The 14438-nt window shown below is 41.8% G+C and overlaps 1 protein-coding gene across 11 annotated transcripts in view; it reads right to left on the reverse strand.

The window, feature by feature from the left end:
• LDB2 (LIM domain binding 2) overlaps positions 1 to 14002 on the reverse strand; it is a 337694-nt gene extending 323692 nt beyond the window's left edge. For 2 of the 11 annotated variants that reach the window (XM_019552900.1, XM_019552897.1), the window contains exon 1: positions 13527 to 13994. In XM_019552900.1, the coding sequence (XP_019408445.1) occupies positions 13527 to 13658 (132 nt within the window). In that variant the 5' untranslated portion in view covers positions 13659 to 13994. Of the gene's footprint in view, positions 1 to 13526 lie in introns of all 11 variants that reach the window. The other 9 variants (XM_019552902.1, XM_019552903.1, XM_019552894.1 and 6 more) reach the window with 8 other exon arrangements.
• Positions 14003 to 14438: the final 436 nt, after the last annotated feature.

A 14438-nucleotide genomic window follows, 5' to 3' on the forward strand; every position in this document is an offset into this window, starting at 1 on the left:
AATTATTCACATTTGAGACAAATTTTTGCTTGTTTTTTAACTCATTGTGTTTGTCAACAGGAGTTTGCTATACATATTCAATCCTCTATAGACAAACAAATTTTTCTTTGTTTTTTTAGCTCATTGGGTTTATCATCAAAAGTTTGCTATACTCCATATGCAATACTCTAAATTCAGAATTCAAACTGAGATTGGTCACAGAAGTCACATGCCATTGTTTCTGTTGCCTGACTGGATAAGTGTTACTATTATAATCAGGGTGAGAACTTAAAAAGCCAGGGAGGTTTGAACTGTTTCCATCTTTTTTCCCTTACACTCACATAAAGTAATTGCATGTCAGGGTGTGTCCCATCTCACATAAAATACACAAGTGCATTGCATTTACTACTCTGTAATTTTCCATTGTCACCAGTCATTGACACTAAATAGCTTTATGTGTAAACACAAATTTAGTCATGAAGGAAGGAGATAGATCCTTTTCTGACTTAATTTCTCATTGTCCTGTTTTAGCTTGAAAAGGGCTTTGAAAAGGGCCTTTTCAAAACTCTGTGTCCTGGCCAGGTCAAATGGTACCCTATTGTATCTAAAATGGGCAGTTCCTTACAGAATGCCTGAAAGTACAGATAAAAATTAGCTCTTTGCAAGTATTCATGAGATTAAAACTCAACTGATCAAGCTTTCCCTGAAAGCAAAATACAGAAAGGGCATTAGTAAAGCCAAGGCAAATTCATTTTTAAATTCCAGTGGATGTTCATGAAAATTTTGACTGCAGCATTTGTTACAAGCAATGGCTTGTCTCATCCTATCACTCATGCCAATATGTTTATTAGAACAGATATACCACTTGTAATATAACCATAGGTATACATAGGGCATGGCATAAAATTCACGGCATTTTACCAGAACTTACTGGCATATTGCTCATAGACATGGGCAGGTCTCCCTTCAGTGTATAATGCCAGCTATCCCACAAAACATATGGTATTTGTTGCTGGATAAAATAGATAAAGGCATTATATAATATGTAACCGCAGTGCATCATAGCTGAACTTCTGATTGCTAAAAATGATACTTCAAATCACAACATTATTACCTAATTACCCTAAGGACCAACTGATTTTCTATTGATGAAATCTAGATAGAAGTGTCAGGGCTATTTATTACCTTAATTCATTGAAGTAACTTGTAGAGGAACATACAGGGCTGAATATTTGTGTGCTAGCAACACAGTATGGTGTTGAGAAATGAGGATGGAGGAAGGATGCATGATTAAAAGTGTTTTCTTTGCTAAGCAGGAGGAGGTCCCAGAAGGTCCTGAATGCTCTGACAAGCCCCATTCTCATTTGAGCACTTCCATTACAAAAGTAATTACTTTACACCAATGCTTTTATTTAATGCTGATTCTTAGTTACAGGAACATTGTTAGTATGAACGCCATTGTCCTAACTGGAGTATTATGAAAACACTTTGGATAGTGAAATCTCACACAGGAATGATGGAAGATTGAGTGATGCTGCTTTCAAGCTGTAAGTACCATTCAGATTATAGAGGCTGATCAGAACAGACAGAGGGTTCTACTTTGCTTTATGCCTTATGTACTATTTAGCATTCATGCAAATTGAATATAGAAAGCTAACCTTCTAATCAAGTGGTGTTTCACACTCACTGACCACATCTACACAGGATGTTTACTGCACGGTTGACCAATTAACTGTGCAGTAAACATCTTGGCATCTACATGTGTGCCCCTACTAGGGTGTATAAAACTAATAAACTCCACAGCATGGTAGTACTAGTAAAATATTGTATTTAAAAATGTTAAAATACAAATATTGTATTTTACAAGTACTACCTTGCTGCAGAGTTTTTTCATGTGCAGCAGTGCACGTGTAGACCCTGCCCTGGCTGGCTGGAGCACAGGGTGTTTCAGTGCAGGGGCTAGCCAGCAGACAGCCCCACACTGAAGCACCCTCATGCTTCAACCAGCCACTCTGCAGCACATGGAGCCCAGTCAGAGCAGCCCTGAGCTGGTAGGCTATCCCTTGGGTCCCCTGCCAGACCAGGCTACTTCAACTGTGCTCTATGTGCTATGCACAAATAAACTTCAGGGCAAAATGCTCTAGAGTTTTTTGCTCCTGCATGGAAGGTGCAAAAAAATCTGAAGTAATAAGCTCCAAAGTTTATTCACGCACATTAATGGCACCTGTAAACACATCACTGGGTGCATCTACATGTGCAATTAATGAAAAGCAATAAACTTTGTAGCAGTTTGAGCCAGAGTAAACTAATCTTGGTGCACCAACTACGCATGTGCCTAGCATCAATTTCAGCCAGGGTGGAGCAGGCTCAGGCTGGCAGGGGGCATAGAGCAGCCACCACAGCCTCCAGGTGGTGGTGTGCAGGAACACAGGAGCTGGCTGGGGGACAAGGGTGCTGAAAGTGTAGAGCGACGTTGCTAGGTGGCAGGCAGGAGACTGGCCCCTGGCTGGCTGAGTTAAGTGGGCACAATTTACACCTGCAGTCAGCATCTACATGTGTGTTTAATCACAGTAAATTACCCCGGCATAAAATAGTACTGTCCACAACAATACAATCTTATGTCCACACAAGTTAGTTTACCACGGCCTAATACCATCACGTATATAGATGGTGACACTTTACTCTGTAGCTAATTAATCTATTCCACAGTAAAGTGCATGTGTAAACACAACCACTGAGTTCAAGCATAAAATACTATACAGGTTGTGAAGCAAAGGTAGAATCTGTTCTGCCCTATTTCACATAATCTGAAAGGTCCTGTGTCACAAAGAAATAGGGTATGGAATGTTGATGTTGTTAGCTATCCTCCAAAGAAATAAAGTAAGAAATGGTATACCCTGAGTTAGGAACATAAAATGTCATAGTTTTTTACTTTTGGATTTCCCAACACTTCTTTTGACTCATATCTCTATAAAGAAAAAAATATTGAATTCCCAAGGAAATATGGTTCCCAAGGAAATGCTTGTGCCAAGTGCCCTCTGACAGGTGGCAAGTTATCTAAGCTTGGGTAGGGGAGGCTGGCCCCAACAGCCTTACATGGGGTCCTGGGGACCTCCTGGGGCTGCAGCAGTGATGATCCTGCTGCTCAGAGCCTGGCTAGCAGCTGAAGCCTGGGTCTGGCCAGCCCAGCTCCAGTTTTGAGTAGTGTGCACTGTCCCCATGTGCACCACTCTGCTTTTTGTGCATGCGGTTTTTTTACCCTGAATATCCGTGTCTGCAGTGCCACATACTGCACAGCTGCACACGTACGGACACGGCCATTGTGTCCATTAAACAGGGTAAACATACGGTCTAATAAATGACAGCCTTCTCACTGTTTTAATCAAAGGTTTTGCCAAAGATTTTTTTTTTAATAGAAAATAACCTTGGTAGAAAATTAGTTAGAAAAAGCCAGTTGCTAAAAGTAAAAACAATATCAGATTAAAGTTTTAACCAAATAAAAGATCCCCAGTTGTGTAATATGGCATTTCATCTGTGAATATTACCAATTACTTTAAATCTTTAAAAAAAATAATGAAAAGATGGGATCTGCAAGTCAAATTTCATCCTTGAGTCTGTTCTAAAAAAAGAATTCTGATTATGTCCAGTAGAACACACATATCCCCTTATCCTTAGGAAGCAACGGGTAAGTTCATCATGCATATAAAATCCCCTATCTGGCATGAAGGCTACTGTAGCTAGCATTTGTATAATGGCTGGGATAAGGATAGATCAGGGGTGGGCAATTATTTCAGATGGAGGGCTGCTTAACAAGTTTTGGTGAGCTGTCGAGGGCTGCATGGGTAGCCCTGCCCCTTGACAGTTGCCTCGCCCCTAGTTGCCATCTTGGGGCCGGAAGTCCAAACCTGTAACCTCTGACCTTTGCCACCAGAAGTCCTTCCCTTGTCCCCCAGAAATACTCTTTTTGCGAGGGGGGGCTGCCATCTTAGAACCAGCAAAAAACAAAGCATACACTAGAAGTCAAACACCTAATATAACATATTTTAATTTTATTACAAAAAATATTTGTCATTATTTCTGTTGGTGTACTGTATATAGAAGGGATTGCATAATAACTCAAAAATAAAGTCTCACTCTTTTATCTAGTGTGTGTGTGTGTGTGTGTGTATGGGGGTGTTTGGGGGGGCATAGGGTATGTTGGGGTGTGTGTATATGTCAATGCGGGTTGTGGGGGCTGGGTATGGGTATGTGAGGTTTCTGGGGTGCAGGGACACCCTCCAAGCTTCCCCACATGGTGCCCAGCCCCTGCTGCTGGAGGCAGCAGCAACAGGTGGGAGGGCTCAGGGAGCTCATGCCCTAGCCAGGCACTGGTGACCGGCGGGGATCAGCTGTGAGGAGCACAGCCTTCCGAGCCGCCTGTATCACACGGGCTCCACTCCATGGGCCTGCAGCTCTCACACTCCCACAGGGGAAGCCATGTGCTGGACTCTGCAGGGAAGTAGAGGATGGGGTTCCCTCCACTCCAGTGAAATCCAGGCAGCTACCAGCAGGGGAAGGGGAAGGGGAAGGGGAAGGCAGCTGGCTCCAGTGTGGGACCTCCCCCTCTGAGTGCGGGAGCTGTAGGAACGACACAGTAAAGGAGGCAACAGAAGAAAGCTGGGATGTAAGGGAACCCAGCTGGCTCCTGCTGCATTCTGTGCTCCTGGTATTGCAGCTGGAAGCCAAACAGCACAGTGTGGCATGGCTGGGCACCTCCCAGTAGTGCACTGTTCCTTGCTGCAATCCCAGAACTGCAGAACATAGCAGGAGACAGCCCAGCCCCATGGTTCCCAGCTGTCCCTGACCCCTGGGGCCCTGTGCTCCTACCCACTGCCACTCCCCCACCATGCCTGCCCCCACTGCCTTTCCCCTGTCACTTTCCTTCCTTCCCCACTGGCTGCCACTGTTCCCCAACAGCCTGATGCTTCTCACCCGCAGCTCTGGCACCACATGGTTCAGTCTGCAGGGGCAGGACTGCACAATGCAGCAGAAGCACCATGCAGTTGCCAGCTGGGAACCACATGGTGCGAGCTGGGCCCGGCTGGCTCTTGCTGTGCTGGTGATGCTCCTCCCCACTCTACCCATTCTTACCTGAATTTTCTTCTCAGGTAGAGGGAGGCAGGAACAACCTCAGGCTCTCAAGACAGAAGGATCTGCTAAGGTAGAAGCTTCTAGCTGGGGGCAGGGGTGGGGCGGGGCTGGCGGGCCTTGCTGCTGCTGCCACTGGGTCCTGCCACTTGGTTTTTCCTGGGTCCTGCTGCCACTGGCTCCTGTCATCTTTGACAGGCAGTCAGAGGCAGATAAATATTCAAGATAAATATTAATTTTAAAAAAAAATTTAGGGGCCCCACAGGCCAGATAAAATGGCCTTGTAGGCCACATCTGACTCATGGGCTGTATTTTGCCCTCCTCTAGGATAAATACTATATCTGGTGGTGGCTGCATTTCAAAACTATAGTAAGAGATTTTTAAAAAACGAGGGAGCAGAAGGAAAACAAGAATATGAAATGCACATCATCTAGCTCAGGGATCATCAACCCCCAGCATTTTCCCTAAGCATGGCACACAAGGCCATTTTCCTCGGCATTCCACAGCTGACCCAGACTCTGGGTAGCTTCTGGAAGCAGGTGCTCAGAGCCTGGGCTGGCTGCAGCCAGGAGGCTGCAAACAGCTGCATGGGGCTCTACAGCCCTGGCAACAGTTCTGTGGCTGCAGCAGCTATGCATGCACCTCTGGGCACATAGCGGGGAAGTGCAACCCTGGCTCCTCTCCCACTGTCCACCTGGAGGCACATGCACATATGCCACAGAGCTGGTACCAGAGCTGCAGAACCAGGCACAGCTGTTTGTGCAGCCTCCCAGCTACCTGCTACAGCTTCCCAGAGCCTAAGCCAGCTGCAGCAGGCAGCTGAGAAGCTGCAAACAGCTGCACTTGGCTCTAGAGCCCCAGCACCGGCTCTGTAACAGCAGTGGGTGCACATGTGGCTCACAGCACATGGTGGAGAAGGGGCTAGGGCAGCACAACCCTGTCCCCTCCCCCACTGTACACACAGAAACATGCATGCATGCAACCACCAACAGCAATGAGGATCGAGCCCCTTGTGGCTTTCCCATCTCTGGCATGCCAAGTTGAGGCATGGGTGGAGGCTGGGCTGATTTTGGCCCTCAGGCCAAAAACACTGCCAACCCCTGATCTAGCCAAAACAGATATGAAGTAGTTCTTGTTTGGGTCTATGGGCATAGACAAATGTAACAACTGTATTGATATCGGGGATGCTAATATAAACTAATAAGATGCAATGGGTATATGCACATGATTCTACAGCAATGCAACTGTAATAAAACTGCTCCCACATTTGCTCTCCATTGCATTCAGAGTTAAAGGTAGGGTGATTTAACTAACTTTTATCACTATAGTTTCATGCAGGTATAATGTTTAGATCACAAGAGTAGATGCATAATGAAGGCAACTCCCTCCTTCCTTTTACTACATTGGCAAGCTGCCTTTGTAGCTTACAATGGCAGGACAGACAGGTATCTGGAAACTTTGTATGCAGGGGGGTAGGTATTTGTTCTGAGTAACAAGCCAGTAGAGTGTATGTGTTGGCCCATCATGTTAGCAGCTTAGAAACCTATGTAAGGAGGTGGTGTCATTAAATCAGGTGAGGCTCATTAAATCCCCCCTGGATATAGAGGGATATGAATAATGAGTTTAGGATAGAAAGATGTCACATGCCAAACTGAGAGAAAAATGTAATCTGAAGTTCACATTTCCCAAATTATTAATAAAGCCCTATTTTACTTTGCATTGGGTAGGAACACCACATGTTTGTTGGTGAATAATAAAATCTGGCCGGGTAGAGGACTCAGATATAGAGTGTGATTTGTAAATTAGTATGCACAGTGGAGAATGATGCAGAGGTAACATTTGCCTCATACTGGGCAGCAGCTGCAGGAATGGCCCCAGTGTGATGAGCCCTAGGACCTGGCAGTACAAAGAGGCTTCATTTTTATGGAACTTCAAAGTTTACTAAAGAATCTTATACTATCTCTCTATTCCTGGCTGTACTTCAGGTTCCTTAAAGGCTTGTGGTCTCCATAAATACTCCATTTCATCTGGTGTCTCAGTCCTGATGAGATTATACATTTATATACAACCGGACACCAGGGTGCTTGCTGCTGAGGTTCTAAAGAAAGAAACTCTAGGAGCACCCATACCCGAAGAGAAGGCTTAAGTAGGATTTATTTTTCAATAAACTTTTAAAACAAATCAGACACTGAGCAGGTAGTTGGGAGCTGGTAAAGATGAAGTCCAGATGGCCCTACCTCTGAATCCTGGTCTTGCCCCTCTCTGAAATGGTAGCAGTACCTGCTTCAGAATGTTTTCTTTGGACTGGTGGGGACCCATCACCACGTATTCCTGGGCAGGTTTCCTCCCACCCAGGTCATCACTTCCCAGTTTCAGGTGGCCTAGAATCTATCCTAAAGAATGAGGACTTGATCTTCACCCAAGCAGTAAAGCACTGTGCACTTTTGCCAATATACCCAACATAGCACCCCAAAAAGTGCTGTGTTGGCAAATCAGAGTATGTGGAAGATTTAGTGTATAGAATGGGCAACTTCTGGCAAAAAACAGAGAAAAGAAATATCATGCAAAGCAAAGAGTCTACAAAAATGGTTTCTGTGACTTCAGAAATCTACCCTTGACCTTTTTTTTTTTACAGCGTAAACAATGGAAGCCAAAGTAGTACATACATTCGAAGTCAAATGAAATACTTTGTGGTCTGATCTAGCAGTCCTCATTCAGACAAAATTCCCACTGAATTAAGAGTGCAGGACTGGGTCCTTTAATATGATCTGTTTTTTTCCTTCCAATGAAAATAACTGTTATTTTTCTTTTCAGATCAGATCTGCACTGTGAATCATGTCTATATCCACAATGGAGAAAAAAATGAGTTATGAAAATTTTAAGTGGCTTTTTTTTTTGCTGAAAAAAAAGCGAGTTGCGTTCCTCTCCTTACAAGTCACATTGATGGTTTTTTTTCCCACCAAACAAGAAACTCTGGGCTCGCCAAGTGTATAGTTTACATTCTATATTTTAAATCAAGGAGAAAAAAAGCAGCAAGCCATCACTGACTGTAAGTTAAGAATCTGTGTGGAAAGGGACTGATTTTTTTTTCTAGACTCATATGAATTGTTAGTTTGTAGCAATTTTAATTGAAAACAGCCTCAACAGAAATTTATAAAAAGGGAAAGATAAAACTGGAATGGGAAACTACAGTCATTACAAAGACCTTCAAATTCCATTTTAAATTCTATGTATCTAAAGAGTCTTGAAGGGTTTGTTTTTAAGTGACCTTTTAGTTTCAGTTAAACATGTTTGAAGAAAGGCCTTTTAAAATACTTTTGTTCTGTTCCTATAATTCCTAGTTATTAAGATATTTCAGGGTAACAAGAACATTTCTTCTCTTAAGAATGGTTGTCTCAAAACTTTTGTCTCCCTTCCCCCCCAACCTATAAATTCAGCTGAATTTGGACTTATATACATAATATCAAAGACTTGTTTGTGATATGAAGTTGCTATGTCAACAACTGTGATGTCACAATTTCATGACTAATATATTAAAATATTTATCAGGAGGAGGTAGAAAAGATGATTTCATAATATAACAATGTAAGGAAGTAAGCCACAACTACGGTGGATGGGAGTTGTTTTTGTTTTTCTTTGCTTTGTGGTTTTTTAAATGTTTGGTTTCATCTGAATGTCTGCTCTAACTAAATAATTAAGCAACTAAAAAGAAAATCACAATTTATTTTCTTTTAATGACATTTTTCACTGTGAAATTTCCAAATTGTGAACTCTACCAGCCAGTTTAAAGAAAGGTAATACGATTTGATTGCACTGGTTTTACAAAGAACAGCTCACTACTCAAAATAACTTCTCCAGTCACCTTTATAGCATCACTTGCTGAGGCAGGTAAGAAGTTGCATTTTGCACACAGAACATAATGTTCATGGAAAATATCACCTCTCACAGTAGAGACAAATATATAGTGCTGGGTGAATTCAATCTTCTAAAATACACAACATTTCCAGAAATACAAAGGAGTACAGAAACAAGCCAAGTCCTTGGTATAGTTCTCTGAATATTCACAATAAAGCAATTGATTGGACTTTAAACTGTCAGCAAATATAAGTCATCTGCCCACGGCAAGTTGTAGAGAATGGAGAATCGTTAAAGCTTAGACTTATTTACCTTTCATTTTGTTTTATTTTAAACATTTTCAAGTTATAAAACTTTATAATGAAACAGGAACTGCAGCATCAAAGGAGGAGGGAAGCTGTTTTTTTTACATTGGCATTTCATGGAGGAGGAAGATATAAAATATAAATCAAATTACTTATTTTGTATATTTGCTACATAGAACATGAGAGCCTGTTCACTTTGCCACAACAATTATTTTCTAAACTAAGTATACTAAACTAACACAGGCATCAAAAACATTTAGATAAACAGAGCTTGCACAAACAGGTAAGAAATCCAATGACCACACATTCATAGCTTAGAGAGAGCTGCATTTTGATCAAACAGGAATGTCAGTTAACGAGGATAAAAATTAAATGGGCTTTATATTTCTGCCAGTGATAAATAAACATTTATAAGAGAATATATTTCTTGCTGTGTAATTTCTTGCATTTGTAAGAAAATATATTGTCAATAAGCAGGATTGACAATATGTTTTCAAAGCACATTTGACTCCTCAAGTAGAATGAAGAATTTTGGTGTACTAATTTACAGTTCTAAAGGGAAACTACCACAACGTCCAACTTCTGGGGGATTTTACTTTTTCCAACCTATCTTAATGAGGTGGAAAGGTGTTGCTATAGGCTTGTTAAGAACCTGAAATCTCTAACATAAGAAAAAACACATTTGGTAGTAGGAACCCTGAGGTAGCGGAGATTTGCTGAGCTTTAAGAACTCCAGTCATGTTGAGTCAGGTACTGGTTTTGAGAGCTAAGTCTTAGATCTAAGTCTGGAGTTGACTGGAGTTCTCAAACCTCCTTTCAAGCCTACCAGGCCGGACTGGTAGTCTAGGTAAGGCACACCAGTTTCTGTAGCCAACGAGTGCATGAGGCGACAGCATCACATCCTACTGCCTTTAACTCCCCAGCCCAACCAGATATTCTCATTTACAGCTGAGATGACTGGGGCAGCACTGAACACAAGTCTGGAGTGGGGCTGGAACTGCTATCCTGGAGCCATAAGGAGACACCATCACTCCTCTGATAGTGAACCCCTCTTTGCTTAGGACTGACCTCAGATTTAAAGGGCAGCTGTAAGGCCTGTCGAAGAAGCCCTGAAAGCTGAGAGAGGAAGTTTGGAACAGAGAAGCATGCACCGCACTAGGAAGGTTTAGTCTGAACAGTTCTTCCACAGCAGGGCTACCATTTTTTTCATATAGAAAACCAGATGCTTTAGAAAAAACAGCAATATGCACACTGCATCTAAGTCATCATTCCTTATAGCACTGGGTCAAGTGACCTCAGCATACTGAGCTACAGTGATCCAGGCTTCATTAGGGACTAATTATCACCCCTATGCCATGCCAGAGTAACTCAGGCTTGATGAAGTGTCTATATAAGGACTGACCATGGGCTAAAGAACTGCTGCCATACCACTCTACAGGCACTGCTTCATTCTTAAGGATGTGGTTGACGCTGCCATTGGGGTAGGGGAAATAGAAGCAGCAATGGCTGGGGATCTGCATAACTTCAAATCTGGTGGCACGCAAACCTCTTCCCACAAACCTTGAAAAGTTGTGATGTTTTGGGAGCATCCATAACACTGAACTCTGCAGCACACAGAATGAAAGAGCATGTACATAACCTGCACAGGGTCCTCGTATGCTGAACTCCTCTAATTTTGGACTTCCGACAACCATGGGAGGAGGCACAAAGCTTGACTCTAAAGGATTCATTAATAATGTTATTTTTATAAGCCAGCATAAATCATCCCAAATAATTATCAATGGATGTTTAAATAAATGTGGGGCTTTGCAGGGAGAGGATGTGGTTCTCACCCTTACAACAGCCACACTTTCCACTGGCTCTGTCCAAAGTAAGTCCCTTCCCTCTATTCCACTCTTAGGAGTTTCTTTGTAACTCTTTCCCCTTTAATAGCGTTAGTTGTGCTGCCTCTCACATACAGAGCGCAGTGAGCAAGCAGTCTCCTTCAGAGACCACTACCTACTTTACCCAAAGACTGCATGAAAAGACATGTTTATATCATGGAACTATAGCACAAGCTCAAGCACATTTTTCTTCCACTAGACAGGATCCAAGAAATTCAAGGTTGGCCCTAATTAATTCTAGTACTGCTTAAAAGCATCCAAAACTAATGTGGAAGTTCCCTTCCTAATCTGCAAGCAAGCAAAAATGAGGAAAGATTTTTTTTACAACCTTTCCACATCTAGTCACTATAAATGACAAAAGTGTCCATGAAGTTATTTTTTTAATTAAAAAGGATGGTGTTATAGGGCTATCTAGAGAATATTTATCTCAATGAAGAATAATGTATAATCTTGGATTCAGAAGACGAGATTCTTAATTCCAAATGATCACAAAGCAAGAGTATTTTTACTCTGAGAAAAGGAAAAGTTTAAAAAGTATGTTATCATCAGTCTCCACGCTCTCTGTCATATCCCACTAGCATCTATCCCAGTACCAGCAAAGATAGTTCAGTCTGCTTAGATCAGCCCATCCCACAAGTGACTGGGACAAAAAATGTAATGAAATGCATTAGAGCCTAAAAGACTAGTTCAGAGCATAACAGCAGCAGGATATGGGAAAGGCTTTCTACAAGTACTTCCAAAAGTTTTTGTAGTGGAAGATTTTTAGAGTCCAGTTTGTCTAATCAAGAAGTTGTGCTTAAAAAAATTAAAAATATCACTGATGGTTGAATTACACACAGTAACAACGATAGCTTTTCAAAATTACTTCTGCATAATAGTGCCAAAGTAATCATTTGATGAAACATTTTCTTTCTTGTCCACATGTAAGATGCTACAAATTGTTGCATTAATTTGTATAGGAATGTAAAGCAGAGTTGTAACTATCTGACAAATAAGGAGTAACAAAAACACAATACCTTCCAAATCTAAATATAAGTGATTGCCAGTAGCTAACGACCTGAGGCAAAACTAAGAACAGTTTAACACAACTATAGGACCAATGAGTTTCTTTGAGATTATGTATATCATCAACTATATATAACATTAATAAAGAATTAATATGTTTAAAAAATAGCAGTGATAACTGCTAGAAAAGCAGTCACTTTCTGGCTGTTAACCAATCAGAAAGCAGGTCACATCTTGTTAGCTGTATCATATACATTAAACGTCATGAATTCTCTATGGCTTAGCTGACAATTCAGGCATGTGTGTTTTATTTTATGATAACCTCATGTCCCCTTAAAGAATTATGATACAACAAACAGATCCACCTTAAATTCCTCCAAAATCCTTTACTATATCTCTTGACAAATTCACTGGACAGTTGCACTCTAGAGAAGGCCATTCATTCTACCAGATTTATACTTTGTTAAGTGTTTTCAGGGCATCCACAGTAAACTACTTTGGAAAAACTGCAGCACCAAACATGTGGGCTGCACAAACAAACACATGGGTACAGCTACAGCCTGATTCAGTCTGCACACTTTTCACTCCAATAGCCTCAAAAGTGTTGCTTCATTTCAATTGCAGGAGGCAGAATTGAATTTTAATTAAAAAGTACTAAAAGTATTTTTACTCTTCATTTTTTGAGGTGGCTGATCTCCATGCAGAATCTGATATGTATAAACCAGTAACATATTATACAAAGCACCTCAAACAGTGGATGGAGTTTACATTACAAGGTACTCTGACAGCTACATAACAAAGTCATGGACTAATCCTTTCTCTTGCTATAAATGCAAGTGTTTTCTAAACACATGCACATATTTCTGTATGTATTCGTTATGAACATGTGTTCTTTAAGCGCAGCTCTGGAATAAGTTTTAAAAACTCTGCTTCTGTTTGCTCCTATCATTCATATTTAATTTTAATGACTCTGAAAAACAAATACAGGTCATGGTTCAGCTCCTTCTAAAGGAGGAATATTTCTGGATTCATTTAGTGCAAATGATCAAGCAATACCTTATAATATTATAGCTGCAAATGCCATCAGGACAGATACTGAGCAAACAACACACTAAAGGAAAGGAAATTTCCCTCAGATTGGCATCATAATCAACCCTGAAGTGCTGTACTGTAATTTCAAGATTTCAGCTGGTATCTACTCAAAGAGTTGCTCTGCGTGGAAATATAATGAGGGATTACCCAATTAAACTACTAAATTAATTAGGGTGTTTATTCCTCTATATATTGTACTGTCTAATGGGACGCTTCAGATGGAATTCAGCCTGAAACCTAGCACAGTCCATGCACAGTAAAACAAGGTTGAGGGACTTACCTCTGTACGAGACTGCAGCCTCTTGTTCATTTCATATATTCGGTACTCTGGTTGCACCATGTATGGTGTATGTCTCCTATAAAATGGGCCAAAAGGAGAAGAATAGAAAGGGTCATGTGGTGTGCTGGACATCTTGCCTGCTTGCAGAGAATCAAGCTACACAGAGTATCATCAACATCCATACAGAGCACATGGGCTGTGTGTTCCTCACAGTACAAAGTAGCAGCATGCGCGCACACACACGCACACACACGCACACAGAGCGAACACACTGGCTGGGAACTGCTGTTGGAGCCCTCTATAGCAAGAGGGGGGGGAGAGGGAGCGGGAGAGGGAGAGAGCATGAGAGAGAGTGAGAGAGAGAGAGAGAGAGAGGGAGAGAGCACAAGCTCCAGAGAGAGAGGGAGAGAGACTGGATAGCTTCAGGCACCACTGCTTGTTTTTAAAGAAGCAGTTTGGGAAGGGGTCATTTCCTGTCCACACTGTAGACTAGTTCAAAAATATGATTTTCCTCCCAGTCTGACAGGGGTCTAAGGTTTGGTTTTAATTTTTCCCAGCCAGGACCCCTTAGGAACCTGGCAGCCAGGCTTGTTAGCATATAGGTGGTTTAACTGCTGCCTGAGCCAATCACCCTCTAAGAAGAGCACACTTGTACAATATCAGAAATGTGATTACTACAAAACACATCAACACAGGCCACAACAATACCACGCATTCGGAGCCGGCGATTCACCTCTAGGAGACGATTTCTTTCAGCAGAGATCTGGCAGTTCAAAGTGTTTGTGTTCATCTACAGTGGATTGAGCTGCCCATTAGACTTCTGCACATTTTTGTTTTTACATTTCAAATCAACAGTTAAAGGATTGTGAGAGGGTTTGGCTCTCTGTTTCATCAGGGACTAAAATCATTGTG

Source organism: Crocodylus porosus, unplaced genomic scaffold, assembly GCF_001723895.1.
Source record: "Crocodylus porosus isolate Cpor-Errol unplaced genomic scaffold, CroPor_comp1, whole genome shotgun sequence".
NCBI classification, from domain to species: Eukaryota; Metazoa; Chordata; order Crocodylia; family Crocodylidae; genus Crocodylus; species Crocodylus porosus.